This window comes from Mya arenaria, chromosome 3 (assembly GCF_026914265.1).
Source record: "Mya arenaria isolate MELC-2E11 chromosome 3, ASM2691426v1".
NCBI classification, from domain to species: Eukaryota; Metazoa; Mollusca; class Bivalvia; order Myida; family Myidae; genus Mya; species Mya arenaria.
The window spans coordinates 17,273,119-17,294,363 of NC_069124.1; the positions used below are offsets into that span (position 1 = coordinate 17,273,119).

General features: G+C 35.4%; 1 protein-coding gene across 9 annotated transcripts in view; it reads left to right on the forward strand.

Moving 5' to 3' along the window:
• Positions 1 to 21,245, forward strand: part of LOC128226495 (semaphorin-2A-like) — an 84,298-nt gene that overhangs the window by 15,348 nt on the left and 47,705 nt on the right. For 6 of the 9 annotated variants that reach the window (XM_052936391.1, XM_052936399.1, XM_052936398.1 and 3 more), the window contains 2 exons: positions 11,783 to 11,839; positions 14,790 to 15,471. In XM_052936391.1, the coding sequence (XP_052792351.1) occupies positions 15,369 to 15,471 (103 nt within the window). In that variant the 5' untranslated portion in view covers positions 11,783 to 11,839; positions 14,790 to 15,368. Of the gene's footprint in view, positions 1 to 803; positions 896 to 11,782; positions 11,840 to 14,789; positions 15,472 to 21,245 lie in introns of all 9 variants that reach the window. The other 3 variants (XM_052936394.1, XM_052936397.1, XM_052936392.1) reach the window with 2 other exon arrangements.

Genomic DNA, 21,245 nt, shown 5'->3' on the forward strand with positions numbered 1-21,245 from the left:
ATAGCCAGCAGGAAGTTCAGATTTATTCTTTCTTTTTTAATAGTTCACTGTGCTTTAAACAGGCCAATCATACATAGCCAGGTATATATTTATATATGCACTCTCTTTTTGTTTTGGGCCCATGTGACTGAGAAGATTCATATATTGGCTGTGATGTCACATTTAATGATCTACTTATCTCAGTCATAGCGTCAAACTATAGGTCAATATTTATAGCTCACATATTAAAAATTAACCAAACTCATCCCAGCAGTCACTGTTGCTCCCTTTGAATACATTTTTATCATATGTATATAACTGTTGAACTTATTTTTTGACCAATAGGATATGGTTTTATGTTAACTTTTATTTATTTATTTTAATCCATGAAGGATTTTTATTTGCAATGTTTATTTGTTAAATCACTGAAATATTGGTTGGGCCTAAAAAATCACATTTGGTTAAGGTTACCTGACTCTACCAATGAAAAACACACTGACCCTACTGTTTTTATAGTCAGTTGAAAAAAAAAATGAATAAACTATTATTATTATTTTAACATGACTGTATGTGTTTTAATTTGTAGTTTAAATCCTTTAAAACTTTATAAAGAAGAATACTTTAACACCATTCTATAATGATGACAATAACATTCTCACATAAACCCTAATAAAGCCTACATACCCTACCTGTTTTTGAAAAGGATGTAACCCTAACCAAATCATTTTTTGGCCTTGTTTATACTCAAGTTGTAAGGGTCAAGTTCATTCTTTTTGCATTTAGAGAAACAGTACCCTGTGGATAGAAACTTCAGTACTTTTCAGATGATTAAAACCTGACAAACTTCATCAAAGACCTCATCAACTTCTGACGTGAGAAGGTGCCTACCTATTCATCACAAGGCCGGTCATGTCAGGTTTGTGTCAAATATCCCGGTTTAGGCAATGACCAACCCAGATAACGACATACATTTATATGGTTGTCATTTTAACAAAGTATGTAGTCTTCTCTTTCTGACACCTACCTTTGTGTTGGAAATCGTTTGTTGTCTTCAGTTCCAAAAATCATCCGGACGTGTGTTGTGTTTCAAGATTGTGTTGATTATGTCCCCAAATGAAGCAGTAGTAGCATTTAAAGCTATATAAATTTGGCAGATTTAACCTAGCCCCCATCCACTCTAAAATTTGTTATGATTTTACTATATTTTTTGCAATAATCTTATAAATTGAATAGAGTGTGTCATATTTCAAATCAGAAGAACAGATTTGTAACAGTGACCTATTAAAGTCGCCTCCCTGCAGAGTGGGGGAACCATGGTTTTTCTCCACACAGTAGCTAGATGTGTTAACTGTGTATGAATAACAGGACATTAATATCTTGACATCTTACACTACCAGATTATGGCCAATTTTCTGATTCTGATCATAACACTGAATGTTGTTTTTTGTATGGTGGTTGGGATTCATGTAATCTAACATTCCTGAAGCACTGTCACGTGTGTCTAAGTGATTCAAGATTTGTGTTTTATTTCTGCTTATCCTAATGTTTGAAGAGGTGCTTGAAGTTGAGCCAGTCTATAGATGACCACAGATCAAGTTACACTCTTATGTACAGTATATCCCAATGGTCAAGTCGACCAGGTGGTCAAGCAGGATTTGAAGACCATAGGGCAGCTTGAGCGCAACTTGAAGGAGGGATCAGGCTCTCTTCATATGTAACATTGGTTTAAGGGCAGCTTTCTTCAGATTATCATGCTTAATTTGTTAACAAATCTTGGATTCATGCCATTTAAGATGTTTGTTGTTTGTTAATTATGTCTCCCTCAATGAATGGAGGGACATATTGATTTTGCTTGAGTTCTCCGTCCGTCTGTCCGTCCGTCCGTCCTCCGTCTTTCAGTCACAAATTGAGTCAGCTCCATATCTCTTAAACGGCTTGAAGGATTGAAAATTAACTGGCCATAAATGTTCGCAATATTGAGAGGATGTGTAGAGCGCATGTTACAGTCAGCTCAGTTCAAGGTCAAGGCCACACTTTAGAGGTCAAAGATTATATGACTTCATTTTGTATCTGCTCCATATCTCTTGCAACCTCTAACAGGATTTGAAATAACTTGTCATGAATGTTCACCATATTGAGACATGTACAAAAAAACAACTGTCTAGTTACTTGATTGTAAATTTAAATCATAAAAGGGATAGTCGACTTGCGTGATCACATTTTATAGGGTGAGTCATCGCAAAAAATATTTGTTTTTATTGAATGCAAACAAATTGCCTGTTACATTATGATAAGACATCACCAGCTGTCAAATGTTGAGTTTTATTGTCAATAATAAATAAAAATGTGACCAAAACTGCTGTATTTTGTCAACGAGCACGTAAAATTGAATTATTTATTATAAGATCATTGTTCAAAAAGTTTAAAAAAAGATATGTTGCTTTCATAAAATTTGTGAACGAGGGCTTTATTGCATGATCGAGAAATACTTTTATAGGTATCATTTTTAGCCATCTGTTTTTCAGAGATTGTTATAGCCTTACATAGTTTTTGTGCACATTTTATGCCTAATGTCCTTGGCCATAATTCAACAACCATTTAAGATATCACATGAACTAATTGTACATTTAATATATGTCAAGTGACATATTACACACATGGTGGGCATTTAAGGCTCATAAAGTTGTCAAGTTCAATTAATGCCACTTGATAGTCTAAAAAAGTCATGCAAGAACTTTTGTCATTATACTCAATTCCTGATTTTTTTCAATTTACTTTTAAAAATAAACCTCTAATTAAGACACCATGGAAACCATACTCACTGTTTACCTCCATTTCCACTCATTGGCACCACAACGGAAGACAGGTTGGAGCATTTTCAATGAATAAGAAAATGTTATGGCTCCAATAATTTCCCGCTCTGCAATAGCCATAGAAGATATCTACATGAAACTGTGTACAAATGTTGACAATAATACAATATGAACAGGTGTAGCAAGGTCCATAACTCTTGCCTTAATAATTAATTAATTATCTAGTTATAGCTCTTGTTCATCTGAAAAACCCACATCAATTACCAGATAAAGTGTTGACATCTGCTTGCCATGTGGTTATAATGAATGATTTAACTTATCCATATCGCTTTTTTGGCAATGGTGGCGGGGCATAAATAGGCAAAAATCGCATTGTGTTTGCAAAAAGGAGGAAAATACTAACATGATTCATATCATGTTCAACCTGTTTTTGAACGTTTTTTTCAACAACCCGATATATTAGGCGTGAGACCACAGTTATTTTTACACATCCCAATTGAAAAACAAGGACATGGCATCTCTAGAACAATTCAAGATACAAAATATAATCACAAGAAACACCATGTTGACCATTGACCCGACTGTCAAAATTGAGTTCAAATACAGAACCCTTCCGCCAAGGAGTCAATCGGCTACAAACAACTAATTTTCAGACTTCCACAAGCTATGATTTTTCCAATATTTACACTGAAAACTATCAATTTCTGCAATGGAGCGTCAAATTCAGTCAAGTTCTCTGCAAAAAGAACATTTTTTGCTTCTTTTTCATTCAATTATAATAAAATATTGATACTTGAACACAAGCACTCTTTTTTTCTGTATTCACATCGGATCTTGGTCAACGGGGGGGGGGGGGGGGGGGGGGCACTTTATTGCTACATTTGCTTATTGTTCAGGGATCAATGCTCCTGAAATACAAAAAAAATGGGTAGGTGAAAAAAACATACTTTTGAGGAGGCGAATGTGGCCGAATTTCTGCCCCAAAAAGCTTTATAAGGTCTGAAGATAAACTGCATAAACAGAAATTTTTCATGAAAACTGTAGTGAAGAAAATAACAGCTACTGCACAAAAGAAATGCAGATGTGTTTGAAATGATGGTTATTATAGGCAAAATAAATATGGTGATCAAAACAGAATGCAGTAACAATATACTGTTGAAATAATATAATAACATGGTTATGTCAACAGACACGTGCTTAATGAATGCCTGTGGTGTTTCAGAAAAATCACATTTATTTTCAATTCAATTCAATTCACCATGAAATTACCCGTCAAACTAAAGGCAATCTGTCATAATGTTCTTGCAGTTTGCAATTGCATTCTTCTTTCAAATGTTTCATGCTAGTTTTTTTAACGGATCTGTTTCATGTTATAATATATGTCACAAGCACTGTATAATGTATTAGGAAATTAGACTTTGATACCAACATTTTTGTACTGCTTTATAATATTTTTTGATTGGCATGTCTGAACAATTTACTTTTCACTTTATGTTAAGTAATCAGCTTTTATAGTACTTACAGAAGATTTGAAGTTAATATGTTTACTATCAGTACGATCAGCTGTCATCAGTAATCGAATGTGCGTATCACAATTTAATGAGGATTACTAATATTAGTACAACTTAAGTATTGCAATTTTAATGCACCTGGCTTGTTTAGCCAGGCCAATGTATAATGAACTAGAGGTTTGTCATTGTGGCCATTTCTTAACCTGTAAAAGGTCAAGCTTATATCCCTTAACCTGTAAAAAGCCAAGGCTTTGCCTTTTACAGGTTAAGGTATAAAATAACCTTAACCTGTTTCATGAGTTATATGATGGCGTAAAGACACATACTAATATATTATAGAATTGTTCCAAGAAATTTAGGAGTTTTTGTTTCAGTACGTATTATTATAATTATCGTTAATTTTCATAAAAATAAAAACTACTAAAGAAGACCACTTTTTTAACTGCATTAAATTTTGACAGACCAACAACCTGAGGGCTAAAACCTCTGGTTGCGGAGACTGACTTGATGATGATGGCAGCTGCAGTCGTGTGTCAGCTTGTAACCACTGCCCAAGCCCCAAGTTGTCAATCTGCCAAGACTAATTGGTGTTTTGCAACTGGGCAATTTGTACACTGTCAGCTTGACTTGACCAGTGGTTTGTCTGATGGTATAATATAATGTTCTATTGTTGACAAAGGCTTTTGGCAGTCAGTTGAATGAAGTTAAAATATTTCAATGTTTCTTGGACGCATTCAAGTAGTATATCAAAATTCAAATACATGTAATCTACCTGGTCACTCATAAGCAATGTAAAGTGGATACACTCTGTTATATCATTCCAATAGTAATGCCAAAGTTTGAATGATTGGTTGTCGGATAAACAAAAGTGCTGATATACTGCTCACTTAATTGGCACTACACGTACTTCTTAAATAAAATCTGTGGATGTATTAGCTAGCCCGAGATTATCTGCCCCCAAGAGGTAGGTTTTATCTTTATTTCCTGCTGTTTTGTTTAGTAAAACTGGTGTTAATTCGTTAAAGTTTCATTATTTTATGTAAAAATAATGCTGTTTTGAGTGACATGAATTGAGTGTTGCATGATTGTGTCAGATTTGATTTGTCGGCTCTCCAGATTAGCCATGCTTCTGTCAGAATTCATGTTGTGGGAGTTCTTTCGAAACTCAGTTGACAAGCATTGTTTGACTTTGTCCTAAAGAATAAGTCGGGACATGTTATGTCAAACATGATGTGCATTATCTTGAATGTCTGCAGCAGCTGTTGTGTAGGAAGTTAAGTTTATCGTGCGGAACGTTATTGATATATTGCGATAGGAAGATATATGTGTGGGCAAGATGTGGGGGGAGGGGATAGCTTATTTAAAGTGGCGCTGGGAATATAAATTGCAGACAAACAGTTGTTCTGTTTGTTTTTTCCCAAATTGTTTTTGTATTTCATGTCTTCTGGAGATAAAGCAGTAATCATTATGAGGGGTTATAAAGCACAATCCACAACTACTTCTATTACTACATGGAGTTATGACCTTCTGCTGTGGTTATCTTGAGCAATGGCTGATATAGCTCAAGTGGAAGTTCCCTTTATCATTGTCCTTGATTTGATTACCTGAATTCTCAGGCCCATCATCTCAATACTCGTACTATCAAAGTTGCCAGACACCTGAGTTGCTTCCCTTTCTGTGTAAGATGATTGGCTGTTTCCACTGAAGTTTTCTTTCTTGGCAGATGGGAATTGTTATGATATCAATAGGAAGTAATGACTGGGAAAAATGTGTCTTTTGTCAGCACCTTTAATCACTCTAGGGAAGAGAAATATGCAGAAAAGCAGAATAGTTCCTTAATACCCCCTGAGTGACTATAAACGTAGTGTGCATTCTTGCACATGGTTTATTATGGCTGGAATGGGAGCAATGACAGGGATTTTTGTGTTCTTACAAAACAAATGCATGTTTACACAGTGGAACTAGACTCATTTCATGGCTCCAGAATATTTCTGTAGGTGCAATTCAGTCCCTATTATTAACACTTTTGATGTAAAAACCAATGTGTGAACCGTTTTTGAATTATCATTGTCTTAGGTATAGGGAAGAAAGCATTTAGCTCGAGGGTGGGGAAGCTGAACTGAGGGATGCCTGTAGCATCTCATACAAATTTGAAAAGTGACAACCTTAGATACATGTTCTCAATTTCGCTGTATCATATAAATACTTTCTAGCTTATAAAATTGCCTTACTATTTGACATTTGATCAAATAAAATTTGGTATAAAAAGTTTCAGCTTTTGGATTTTTTTTGTGAAAAGTTAATGGGATACTATTTACGACCCTGATAACGGTTATCAACTCATTTATGCACTTTGGAGCATTTCCCATGATGTAATCACAATTATTTTTGTCTGGGCGAGATGAAACTAAATGTAATTTTATCTACAGTAATGGGCTTTAGTAATTTCCATTCTATTAATTTCACATGGGCTAGTTTGTGCCTAATCTGTTCTGATTGCATTGCTGATTAAACAGCCTTCCAAGTTCTTTGTTTTTTTGAACACAAGTATAGATGATTATAGACTTTTAATTAACCTTTTAAGCGCCAAATATATAAATTTAAGTCATTGAACATAAGTTTAGGTGAAAGCGAGAAGGTTCTAACTGTCTCTTGCTTTAATGTCACTTACAACTTTCCGCTCTTGCCCATTGAAACTGTTTTATATCACATCGTAATAATGCGACACATCCGTGGGTCTACCAGCCTGGCACAGTTTTGCAACTGCGTAAAAGTATTTATTTTTATTTAATTCCATTTATATATATCAGGGAGGATGATCCATATGGGTAATAGTGCCAGTCTCTGGCTGTCATATTTTTGTGACTAAATACCCGCCAAGAGGGTTAAACAACTTTTAAAGATTCTGTCATTCATTTTGTTCACTGAAGATGAACTGTAAGAATGTAATCCTTGGTCCAGGAAGGGCCCCTATTAGTGTTTTTTTTACTGAACCCTCTCCCCCTTTATTTATCTTGTCTTGTTGTGAAAAAAAGGATTGATATATTGTTCAGTTTTTGGCACTGAAATAAAAGGTACTCTTTATTGTTTATTTTTGCTTTAATAAATTTGACATTTGCTGGGCACAGCCTAGTCGGTGATTTGCTTAGTAAAGCAAATATAAATGATTAGTATTTTAGTGTTTGGTGCAACTGTCTCTATACTAGCAATTGAGCGCATGCGCCAATTACTAAACCCACTTAATTAAACAGACTGATTACAAAATGGAACTTGGTGGTCTTATTCATCATTCAAGCTCTCTTAACATTTAAATCAGAATCCGCCAGACAATCTCGTAAGCCTAGACATGAGCGTAAACACTAAAGAACAAAACATTTAGTAAGTTAAACCCCTATAAAAGCCTGGAACATTTCCAAAGCTGAGTTCTCTAAATATTTCTGTGACAATACACCTCACAGCCTAATGACATTGCTCCATGTCAGGCAATCAATCTCCAGCTGTTTTTATTCCATCTGTTAATTCTTGTGCAGTATGTGCTGCATTTCATCCTGCATTTTATCGATGAAGCTACTAACTTTATAGTGCATGTCAGAAACAGGAAAAACACTGAGATTGAAAGGATGGTTGAAGATCGATAGTGAATCATAACTCATAAGAGTGCAGATTTTCTGTAGTGTAAGATAATTAATGCACAAATGCTGTGACCTGATTTTAATATCAATGAACAGTTTCTGAGTAGTAGTTATGAACCAGTCAATTGTAACTATGGCCCTCTAGGTTGGGGCGGGGACTTGGACTTTCGGTCCAGCCAAGCCTGGTTAAAACTTGCCATGCAGGAACAAACTGTTGGTAAATCCCTGCCAAATGCCCTAGCTCCCCACTGGGACCCTAGGTCCATCCCCTGCTAATTTTGGCGTGACGACAAACCGCCACATTCGGGGCTGGGGGGGGGGGAGGGGTTGCCACCTGGTATGTAAAAACAAAGCCCATTTTCACGGTTATCCCCAGAATACCCCTTGACCTGGGGGGACTAAGGTTACTATTGACTGGTGCATTAGGATATCTTTTTCAAAAATGATAATTTGATGATCAGTTTTAAAAGATGCTTATTTGATTTAGGCAATAAAGTGACATCAATGTAGTAGTTAATATTAGGCCCCCAAAATACCCAGAATGCAGAATATAGAGGTTTTTTACTGTTGCTAATCGTCTTTTTAATGCTTTCAGTTTCATTTAAATTCCTGCAGCATTTTAATTGGCATGTACCATATCACAGTGAATTTTGATTAGGAGAGATTTGTTTCCCCATATTCTTTAATAATGACAGCAAACCCTTCCTTAATCATCTGTTCTATTCTTTATTTGAATAATTATTTTTAAGCTAAAATTCTATTTCAAAAAGATCGTCATTAATCAATGCAATAATTGGTTTATAATCTGTTTGGTGAAAACATGGCTACGTCATTTGAATCCTTAAAGGATTTCCGTCTTTTGTATAATGTAAATTAGCAGTTTATTTTCTATCTCTAGACAGTCAAGAAAATGTCTATCATCATGATGATACACACAGACTTGTTTGTTAGTTTTTTGTCTATATTTATAATAGAAATTAAAATCTCCTCAGACTCTGTCTACAGATATAGACCAGTGACGTTTTCTCTGCTGGGGAATTTTTCCCTAGATTCTTATCTTCTGTCAATTATATGATCAATTAGTGAATTTTTTTCACTGAAATGTTTGGAAGCGACTCATTAGCAGCCATTCAACACAATGCCAGGGTGATGTTGGGGTGAAACAGACTGGGAAAGCATTGTTTCTTGTGGCACAGGAGGCATTTGGAAGACATGCCTGTTTGTTGCTGTCATTCAAGACAGGTGTTGTGCTGTCTAAAAGACAATATGAACCAGTGTTGCATTTAATGTAGGTGTTTAATTTTTCTGGCAGTTAATATGGTCAGATGCCTAAGTCATGTTCAGAGTTTGAATGACACGCTGAAGCTTGGAAAGTTGCCTTATCATGTCCCTCAGTATTAAATAGGATGCTTAAATTGCCAAAAGTTGCTTAAATATTGCCAAAATTACAATTATTTCATCAATTATCCTGAGTATGATACCCTTAATGTGCCTGAGGTATTCATCTTCGTTTGCATGAAAATTGGTAACTGGTTGGGCCACCAAAATATGTGATCTAAAAATCTATCCGGTGAATAATTTGTTTATAAATAGTTTTAATTATAGTTGTGGCTTGTCAGAATTTGGCAGCCATGTTGTGTGACAGCAGGCAGGGATCAGCTATTGTGTCTGGGAGGAATGTGAGGGAGAAGTTAGTGTGGTCACAGAAAGGCTAGAAGGTTTGGCAGCCATGTTGTGTAACAGCAGGCAGGGATCAGCTATTGTGTCTGGGAGGAGTTGGAGGGAGAAGTTAGTGTGGTCACAGAAAAGCTAGAAGATTTGGCAGCCATGTTGTGTAACAGCAGGCAAGGTTCACTATTTTTTCTGGCAGGAGTGGCAGGGAGAAGTTAGTGTTGTCACAGAAAGGCTAGAAGATTTGGCAGCCATGTTGTGTAACAGCAGGCAAGGTTCAGCTATTGCGTCTGGGAGGAGTGGCAGGGAGAAGTCATGTGATCAAGAAAAGGCTTGAAGATGTGGCAGCCATGTTTTTAATCAGTAGGCAGGGATCAGTGATTGTGTCTTGGAGATTTGGGAGGGAGAAATTAGTGTGGTCACAGATATACTAGAAGATTTGGCAGCCATGTTGTGTAACAGCAGGAATGGATCAGCTTTTGTGTCTGGGAGGAGTGGCAGGGAGAATTCATGTGATCAAGAAAAGGCTTGAAGAAGTGGCAGCCATGTTGTGTAACAGTAGGCAGGGATCAGCGATTGTGTCTGGGAGATTTGGGAGGGAGAAATTAGTGTGGTTACAGAAAAACTAGAAGGTGTGGCAGCCATGTTGTGTAACAGCAGGAATGGATCAGCAATTGTGTCTGGGAGGAGTGGTAGGGAGAAGTTAGTTTGGTCAAGGAAAAGCTAGAAGATGTGCCAGCCATGTTGTATGACAGCAGGCCGGATGAGCTATCATGTCTAGAAGGAGTGGGAGGGAGAAGTTAGTGTGGTCAATGAAAGGCTTGAAGAAGTGACAGCCATGTTGTGTAACAGCAGGCAGAGATCAGGGATTGTGTCTGGGAGACTTGTGAGGGAGAAGTTAGTGTGGTGAAGGAAATGATAGAAGATGTGGCATCCATGGTTTGTAACAAGATGCAGGGATCAGCGATTATGTCTGGGAGGAGTTGGAGAGAGAAGTTTTAGTGTGGCGAAGGAAATGCTAGAAGATGTGCCAGCCATGTTGTTTGACAACAGACAAGGATCAGCTATTGTGTGGGGGAGGAGTAGGAGGGAGAAGTTAGTGTTGTCGAAGAAAGGCTGGAAGATAATTTTGGCAACTGTGTTGTTTGACAGTTGACTGAGATCAGCAATAGTGTCTGGGGTAGTGGGAGAGAGAAGTTGAAAAAGTCTGGTGAATGGCTGAAAGAAATGCCAGTCAAAACTCTGGCAGCTGGCAGGGATCAGCGATTGTGTCTGTGAGAAAAGGGAGTGAGAAGTTAGTATGGTTAAAGGCTGGAATGCTCTTGCTGTGGATATAAAACAGCTGTCAGTACTTGCAAAAGAACATTCAGGATTGTACTCAACTTTGTAATGAGATTTTTTGCTACATATTTGGTACGGTTTCTAGTTTAGCTGTCTGTTTGACATAGAGTTAAATGGTACTCTATGATGCAGGACATGCAGTTACATAAGAAGATAAAACAGACTGTAATATTTTATAACTTTTTTGTACAATTATAGCTATAGAAATTAGCACACATATTAGGTAATATTAATAATTTTTTTTGACATTTACAGTAGGAAAGACTTCGTTGACAATACAGATTTGAATGATAAATGATTCATGGAAGGAGAGATTCTCTGATGTATATGTAGAACACAGTTTGATACAATTAATGTATTCAAAAATTAGAAAATTAAAGTTGTATATATTGTGGTGGCAGTTGAACATGAGACCTGTGTATCATTTAAACTCAAGAGTAATTAATTGTCGAGTTAATGACCCTTTTAATGTAAAGTGTCAGCTTTCTGCCATTTAGGCATCAGTATGAATGACTGTTGTTATTCAATAATGGAATATATCCACTTCATCTGTTATGAATGTCAGTTAAGTCTTGGTTTGATCTTCATCATTTCTTTCAAATGTATTACTCAATAAAATAGACGTTAATTAATGAGGTCTAAAAAATATTTAGCCTTCGTTGTAATGTTTTGGCTCATTTCTTTAACTAATTTTGATATTTTGTTCAGATTTTGCTAATTTTAAGCATTTTCTAAGAAATATTGCATTTAAAAAAAACACACATACTTGAACTGCAGAATTTCAAGTGCATCCTATTGTCAGAGATTTTCAGTTTGATAATTCTTGTATTTTCAGGAAGTTGCTGACTTTTCCAGATGTTTGTGGGAGTAATGTGCACCTAGAGATAAATAGGTAAAATAAATTTACCTGTAGATCGCATAGGTGGCAGTAAGTTATATCACATACATAGTTGGATAGTCACAGACCATAGGTTGCAGTTAGTCATATCATACACATAGTTGGATGGTGACAACGCATAGGTGGCAGTAAGTTATATCACATACATAGTTGGATTAACACAGACCATAGATGGCAGTTAGTCATATCATACACATAGTTGGATGGTGACAACGCATAGGTTGCAGTAACTTATATCACATACAGACGAACCCCGTTAGCTCGAAGTCCTAGGAACCGTCTGCATAACCTTGAGCCTCGGAAATTTCGAGCGAAGTGGGAATGTTTACATTCCGTAAATAGAAATCAGTCACTTACATCCAGTTCGAGCCAAAGAGGAATTCGAGCCAAGCGAGTTCAAGCCAACAGGGTTCGACTGTACATCGTTGGATTGACACAGACCATAGGTGGCAGTTAGTCATATCATACACATAGTTGGATGGTGACAACACATAGGTGGCAGTAAGTCATTTTATATACATAGTTGGATGGTCAACGCATAGGTGGCAGTAAGTCATTTTATAAACATAGTTGGATGGTCAACACATAGGTGGCAGTAAGTCATTTTAAACACTTAGTTGAATAGTCATGGCATAGGTTGCATTAAGTCATATATCATACACATAGATGGATGGTCAACGCATAGGCGGCAGTAAGTCATTTTAAACACTTAGTTGAATAGTCATGGCATAGGTGGCAGTAAGTCATTTTATACACATTGTTGAATAGTCATGGCATAGGTGGCAGTAAGTTATATCACATACATAGTTTTAAAGTCACAGACCATAGGTGGCTGTAAGTCATATCAAACACATAGTTGGATTGTCATGGCACAGGGGGCAGTAAGTCATATCAAACACATAGTTGGATTGTCATGGCACAGGTGGCAGTAGGTCATATCATACACATAGTTGGATAGTCATGGCATAGGTGGCAGTAAGTCATTTTATACACATAGTTGGATAGTCACAGACCATAGGTGGCAGTAAGTCATACCAAACACACAGCTGGATAGTCATGGCATAGGTGACAGTAAGTCATATCATACACACAGCTGGATTGTCACAAACCATAGGTGGCAGTAAGTGATATTATACACTTAGTGGGATGGTCATCGCATAGGTGGCAGTATGTCATTTCATATATGAAATATTATAACAAATAATTTCAGTTAAATTTTTAATAATATTGTTCTTGGAAAATCAAATAAACTTACTGGTTAGGATAGTTTTAGATCAATTTCGATGAAAGCTGATGTATTATATATATCAATATCATATATTTCCTGGGTAGAAACCATGAGTACTCAGGTGTCAAATTTGAGAGGCCAATTGAGAAAATATAGAACCCTCAACCTCTTTGGGTTGGGGCGGAAACCTATACCACAAGATCACTCTCACCGCTTGCCATCACTGAGAGATTCTGCCTCCTTTAGTGGTATTGTGGTGACTAGTTCTAGATAAGTGGGATCTATGGGCCATTTGGGCTCATTGTTATAATTGTGAAAGTTTGGCCTTGTTGCTGTATTTCTTTTCATGTTTATAAGGAAATTATTTTGCATTTATCAAAAATTCGAAGTTATAAGAGCGCTATCTACATGTGTGGATGTTATTGAAGACTATTTACATTTGGGCGTAAGTGAAATTATTGCAGTTTTTACAAACTTTAAAGATACTGGAGTTAAATATTTGTGAAAAATTTAAGGCTTCATGGTTGTTGTCAAGTGGGAAAAGTGATGGGCAGTGGCTTTATGGTAAACAAGTAAATATAGTCTGAATAGCCATTATGTCACATTACAGCACCGGGGTGTTGGTAAATAGGCTGTAATAGGAGCATTTATTAGCTCGTCTGTTTTTCGAAGAAAAAAAGTCGAGTTATTGTGATAGCCTTGGCGTCGTCGGCGTCGTCTGCGTCTGCGTCTGCGTCTGCGTCGTCGTCGTCGTCCAAAAACTTTAACCTTACCTCATAACTCAAAAACCGTTCAACATTTTCACATTAAACTTGCTACACGTGTTCCTATTAACACTATGCATGTTTATAGCAGGTCATATAATTTTGCCTTTAATTAATATTGAGTTATCCCCCCTTTTCGACTTGGAAAAAAAACAGACGAGCGTTGGCACCCACTCCGCGGTGCTCTTGTTTTACACTTTACCCTAATGATGGTTGTTAATAAAACTACATTGTGCAGACATAATTATGTCTAGTGGGTTTTGCACTTTGTGCAGTTGCTGCTCTGTTGGTAAAGGTTATAGTTTTGTCTCTTCTAAGAACTCACATTAGTTTACAGCCAATGAGGTCGCCTATGATAAGCCTCTTAAATAAGAACCACACACAGATCAGTAAGAATTTCAGTTTTACAAACATTACTTATAATTTGGCTTATTGGCTCCCTGCCTATAATTGCAAAAAAAGTTCTCTTCAGTTGAACAATTATTATGTAAAATCTTATTGACTAAGAAAGGATGGCTTTGGTCATCAGTCCTTCTTAATATCATCACGATTTTACACAATAATTTTTATGTTCTAACAATTTCTTTTTAATTTCTATGTTTTTTTTGTAATATAAGAAAAGAGCTGATTTCAATTTTTAATCAGGTAGATTTTAGGTCAAGATTTACCATTAATTCTAAGGATTGACTTGCTTTTATTATACTGTAACAGTCATGACATTTTGTTTGTTAATAATTAATGTTATTTTGTATGGCAACAATAATGTTCACCTTCATAACAATATACAGTTCGATCGGCTAAGCATCGTGAACTTTTTGTGGTGGATTCCGATGTAATGATTTTCAGGAGTATCTAAAAGTACATGAAATTAAAGTATTATGTTTTGTTTATACAGTGGTTTTGTGTTTAAATGAATGAAAAATTAGTGTGCATTTTATATGTTATATTTCAGGATGTAACGCAGTGGTTAAAGGCTATTCATAGTGGTTACCAGGCATTTGGTACAGACATTAGTATATACATTCATCTACAGAGCGTGGTTTAACACAGTATTGGAATGGAGAGGCGGTAGACTACAAAAAGTGTTCTGTGGTTTTAGGGTTAGGCCTGTTTGATTTAACTTTGTTTCACTCTAAATTACCTTTAAAAAAGAGAAAGAAAGTGTTTGATGGACATCTGGATCTGAGGGGAAATAATTTTTTTAATTAGTGACTGATGAGCTGAAACATTGGTTATTTGTTAAGAAGGAAAGTGAGGATGATTCAAATAATGCATGTGTTAATGTATGCTTAATACAGAGATATTTTGGAGTATAAGAAGTTTGGAATTCTAAGCTGGGGGAGTGATTTGTAACTGGATTGACTTGACAAAATCTGAAGCCTGGAGTGCTGAGATATTCTACACATCCCTGGAATTGCCAAAATCCTGCTGTTAATCATTGTGCTTAGTCTGTGAAAGTTTTATCTAAATTTAAAAGATCACTTTATCCAGATAATTGGAAATAAAAAAAACATTTGCAGGATTATTCAAAATGAAGCAGATGGACCGTTTATTCGTGTGTGTGTTTGTGACCCTGACCGCGGGAGTGGGACTGGAAGTGACTGGTCAGCCGATAACATTATTAAACTGGGACGGTAAGTCAGCTTTTAATATATACGTGTAAACTTAAATATACTTAAAAAGTTTTCAATCTTAAAGAATTCTGCTGACACCAAAAGGGAGAAAGTTTAAGTTGTCCGCTGTTTAAGGCTTACCAATGTTCATACAAATCGACTGCTGTCAGTTATAACAACACTGGCACATGGGTCCAAATCATTGTCTTTCGAGTGGTGGGCTGACATTTCAGACATCCTCTTATTATTTTATGATAACTATATAATACATAAGACCACGGATATGTCTACAATATACTTACTGAACAGTTGGATGAGAATCTTTCACAAAATTCAATTTCCTTGTTCATTCTAATTGTGATTGGTTATTGGTAAACTTTCACTTCTTCTGATTGTTAAAGGAGTGGTTTCTCAGGCTTCACTCAGTTATCTCACGATAAACATGACTGCAAGCGAAATCAATTAACTATAAAACTATTAGAAATCAATTAACTATAAAACTATTAGAACGATAGTGAAACGGTACTGTAATTATTTTGTATGAAACACTTAATGCTAATGAAGATCAATTTTCTATCAAACATAGATAATAAAAGTCCCTCCCCAGCAATGTGATAGCTGATACATCATGAAATATAACATCATATTTTATTTATGTTATAAAAATTATGTTTCATTTCATGGTAGAAGGTTTTATTAAAGAAAAGATTTTTATCAGTTCAGTATATTGTTATATTATGTAAAATTGTGACTTATGGCAAGATATATACATTTTCTGTAAATTAGTAATATTTTAATGTAAAACAGTATCATTTTGGAAAGATGTTAATTTTGTCAATGTTATATTATAAAGGGGCCTCAGCATGTTTAAATAATGCGTAATTTTCATATACAAGTTGTAAGTTTTGTATATGTATGCATTAAAAAGACTTTTAATATGCTATGTCTAATTGGAATATGATTCACATGCATACATTTCGATTTTGGGATTATTTTCTAAAGCTTAAGTACTTGAATTGGGAATTATATTCACAGCGAAGACTCACATAATGCCTACACTCAGGTAGTCAATAGGATGAGGTAAAAACCGATTCCTGGCAATGATGGCTTCCCCTTTTTCAAGCCAAACTAAACAGTTTAGGACAAACCTTTAAATTTATGATTAAACCATCTCTTTTCATAATTATATAGAAAACACTGGAAATTTCCTAACAGTTTTAGAACACATTTTTGCTGAACTTATTATTTTATGATGCGAAATAAATCAAACGAATAAACATTTCAGTTCTTTTTATTCAATACGATTGTTATCAACACCAGCAGACTTTATATGTCATATAGTAAAATAAATCAATAAGTGGCATGAATGCCATGGTACGTGATGTAAATTCCTGTCAGGAGGTAAGGCTTGATGAGAAGTTTAGTTTAACGTAATTGTTGTCACGGCCGTAACACTTTACACAAAAAACGTGCCAGCAAACAAATACCCCCGGCCTCCCAAACCTGACACATGGACATTAGGAAATATTGGCAGCCGGTTGCTTCAGAATACGTCACGAGAAAGGATGAGAACGTTATGCGCATGCGTGAGATTCCCACGTGACTTGAAACAACCGAAGCATACCGGACTGCTTAGCGATCGCACCGTCCTTAGCAGCCTGCTACTACCTGCTATTACGGCCAAAATAAATATAAATATTTATATTCAGAATGATTATTTATTATAAATGTAAAAATACGGTTAAATGATTAACATTTGTCAAACTGAAATTTCAGTCCCTTTAAACAAATGAGCATTTGTTTTTGACCTCTATAAAGTATAGTTAGGCAATCTATAAAAAAGTATATTGACCAAGTTACTTTCTAATCGATTCACAGAAAATCTATTAATTTTTCTTCGGTATTTATTTTAGAGTGTGTGCTCCAAGATGCTCAAATCTTTTAATGATCGAGCTGAATTTTTAGTGAGCTTTAAAGCTCATTAAAAGAGTGGTACATTTTAGAACACATACTGTTACATAAATGAAATTATGATTGAAGCAGATTGATACAGTAAAGTGTTGCTAGGGAATGCCAGAATTACTTGAAAAATCACTTGGGGTTCACATTGTATTTCATTCGATTCTAACTGCGATGAACAGTTTCTTAGTAATATTTGTTTATTTGTTCCTTACTGAACAATTGATTCCACATAAGCCGGTCCCAGCTTTGCGAAGAAATAAGGTGTTTAGGGAAGCGAAACCAAATTATAACTTACTTAGTGTTGGCATGAATGGCTCTATACTTGGAAAGCAAGGCGGCGAGTGCGAACCGCTATATAAATCACTTATTAACTGCAATTAATGTCTTAATTAATGTCTTAATGGGAATTTGTCAGATTAAATCAGAATCCGTCTGGCGTGGCGATCCATGATGGCTGAGACATGCGCATAAACACTAATGCAGCTTGAGCTTGACATTGAAACTTTTGCAGCCAATTTAATAGGCATTAGAGCAACTGTTACTGTTTAGTACCCTTTGAAGTAACTATTTGTAATTGTTTGAGATAATGAAATTGTCGAGTTAAACTTAAGAATAAATTACGCAAAATCATAATGAAATATCTTAACCATTTTGCTGGATCAATTGTAATTTCAAGATCAGGTGTTTCAATTAATAATCACCATGTTCAATCAACTTTAACTGAAGTGATATTAAACAGGTGAAGAATGTTTTTGCTGGGTAAGCAAAGAAAATGATATATCTTAAAACAGAAGTTTCAATTTCCTATGAGTTAATGTGAAATCACTCTTAGTAACTAACCATGGCTTTCACAAAATTAGGTAACTGAGATTTATTACACAGTATTAAGCTCTGCCCTGTTGTAAATTAAGCCAATTATGTTCTTAGGCTTTGTTTGAGATTACATTACTTGATTTCCAACTTCCCAATTTCCGGAGGGGTCCCTGGGGTTTTGATTAAAGGGACCAGGACTAGGGCTAGGGGCTGTGGTGGCCAGCATCTGTCATCTGACTCCTGGTGGTGTTTGGGTAATTTATACCATTGACCCCTTTGCTGCAGGGGTATTTAAATTAGCTTGGGTTTGGATTCACAATGATGCATTTTGTTTCTTTGAAGAGAACAGAAGTCGCCCTTTTAATTTTTCCATGACAAGAGGATGTATTTGTTAATGAACGAAGCATGCCAGTTATAATGCGAGAAGGTACCAACCCCTTCTATATTTTAATGTCACTTAATACTTTCTGACTTTAACCCAATGAAAAATCCTTTTAAGTAATTATGGTATTAAGGTTCATTGAAAGAATTGTATAATTGAAGGAATTTAAGGCAAGACCCCAACAGGTTCGTATACAAAAATGTCACAAGGGCGACGTGTATTGATGAATAAGATTACATGAAAGTTAAAAAGGGACAGCGTGCACAGTTTTTGTTTGCACGAAATGGTTTGATCAAATTGTTTATTGCTTGCTAAACTTGATATCCTTTGATGTTATACAGGATAAAGTCATGAATCTAAATTTTTGGGAACTTTTAAGATAAACACTTTATATCAGGGATGTGATTTGTCAGTGGATTTGCAGATTTCGGAAGATCAAATGGCTCCGCTGGGACCCATTTTATGTGAACAGTTTTAAAAAAAGAAAGCTGCATGGTTGACTTTTGTTTGTATTGACATTTCAGTTTGCTTCTAATTTAAAGTTCAGGAGAGCCCTCAAAAGCGCTTTTTAAAGCCAGTTTTGCTTCTGCAGCAAGTTGCTTCACCCCCTTTGACACCCATTGGGTGGCTTGGTTTAAGCCCTTCAGCTGCCAGATCAATCACATCTCTGTATATTTAGACCAAGGAAATTGCATACTTTCAATACCAAAAATTTCTGCCTGGCTATATATCATCTTGACTCTTGCAGCCATTTGCAAAGATTTAAGAAGTGTGTCAGACTGTTGTCAGACTCGTCCATTTCAGGCCTAATATGTGTTTAATATGAAGCTTTATAAATGAATATTACCATGCAAATAACTCCAAAGGTGTGAACCCTCGTTACATGCTAGTTTCAGAGGAATTTGAACTTTCAGTCCAAGTTTAGGATACTTTCTGCTGTATTTGCACAAATACGGTTAAGTTTGCTTAAACCCGCTGTCTTCACATAATAAACCCTTTTGAGCCGAAGTGGAGAATTAGTCTTTGAACAAGAAATTGCTTGTATGATAAGAGTTAGTTGTTGAAAAAAGAGTTCTTAAGTTTATATTTACAAATTAGTTCCGTAAGTACCATCGTAATAATTATCTCAGAGGTGGATTGAAAGCATTTTAAGTTTGTACAAAAAGGAATGACAGGGTGTGCTATTGTTGTTGCTATTTGGGTGTTATAATCATAGGGTTGTCACCCCTCCCCCTTGAATACAGAATAATCCTTCTTTTACAATTCAAATATTGTGTAACAAAAAATACTTAAATGTAGTACAAACTGAATATATATTTTTTTTGTACCACTCTCTTGAAAACAGAATTCTCTGTCAAAAGCCCCTGATCGAATAGAATGTACCATCCAAGAAGGGGGAGGGGAGGGGGGAGTGTCAGTAACAATTTTTTTTAGGCTTCAGCATTTTAGTCCACATTAAGTTTATTTGATATTTCAGGTTATGCAATAATATTCTGTCTGTCTTAAATTGGAGAAAAAGAATAACCTTCCTAGCTCTTTTATAATCAATGAAAGGGTTGTGTCTTGAATGAAAATATTGTACTCTTGAAAACTTGTAATGACCATTTAACCCCCCTTTTAAATTGCTAAACTCTGGTATGAAATTAAACTGGCTGGTGTGAGGTATATGGCTATTAAATGACGTCTTCTTTTGAATAGATTGAGGGAAATTTAATAGAATTTCTACACCTAAGTCAAAGACTTTGACCACTAATGGTGACACTTGTCAGTTTAACGATGAAGCAAAAGCGTTAAAGTCACTTAAGCTCTGTTTTCATGGCTTTGTGAAATCATTTTACAAAATGAGGATCAAAAGTTATATCTCTGATATGAGATCAAACGCTGTGTTGTTATATCATTATAATTTTTTCTGTAAATGCATTGTCATATTCAAATTGCATAAATAACACATAATGGCGTCTAATTGAGCTATTAATGTGGTGTTTGATCTTGTCTATATAGGAATATGCTTTAAATCAATTTGAAATATCTGCAAACATCAAAATAATACTATAGGTTTTCAAATTCATTTGACAGCTATATGTAAATACATCTAAGCTGAATCAAAAAAAATAACAATATATTTTAATTTACAAGTTATAGAGCTGGGTTCAAATGGCATTCATGTCTTTTTTAAGGAATGAAAAATAAATAATGGGTTGAATTTAAGGATTACCCAACTACCTATTAGCAAAGGCGCCAACAAAAAATGATGATGTTGTTTTATAAGTATCCTTCAACATCCAAAGCAGTTTTGAAAAAAATAATACAGTTTCAAAAGTTGACTACTTTGTTTTACTTTTCATTAAAACCCCTATCATAGTGTAATGAATATGGTCCATCAGGTCAGGGCCTCGAATTGGTGCAGCATATTTTTAATTTATAATTTGCTTTTTTTATCAGAATATTTATATCTTAAGTTATCACATTGGTATTTTTTCAAAATTGTAAGGTTTTTTTATTATTTTAATTCATAAAAAGATATACTTATGATTGATTCTTTGATACTTGCCCGTATCTATATCTCCTTACCATTTCAGGAACATGATCCTGAATGTTAAATGCTGCTAATGATGGTAATAAGTGTCACACCGCTTGT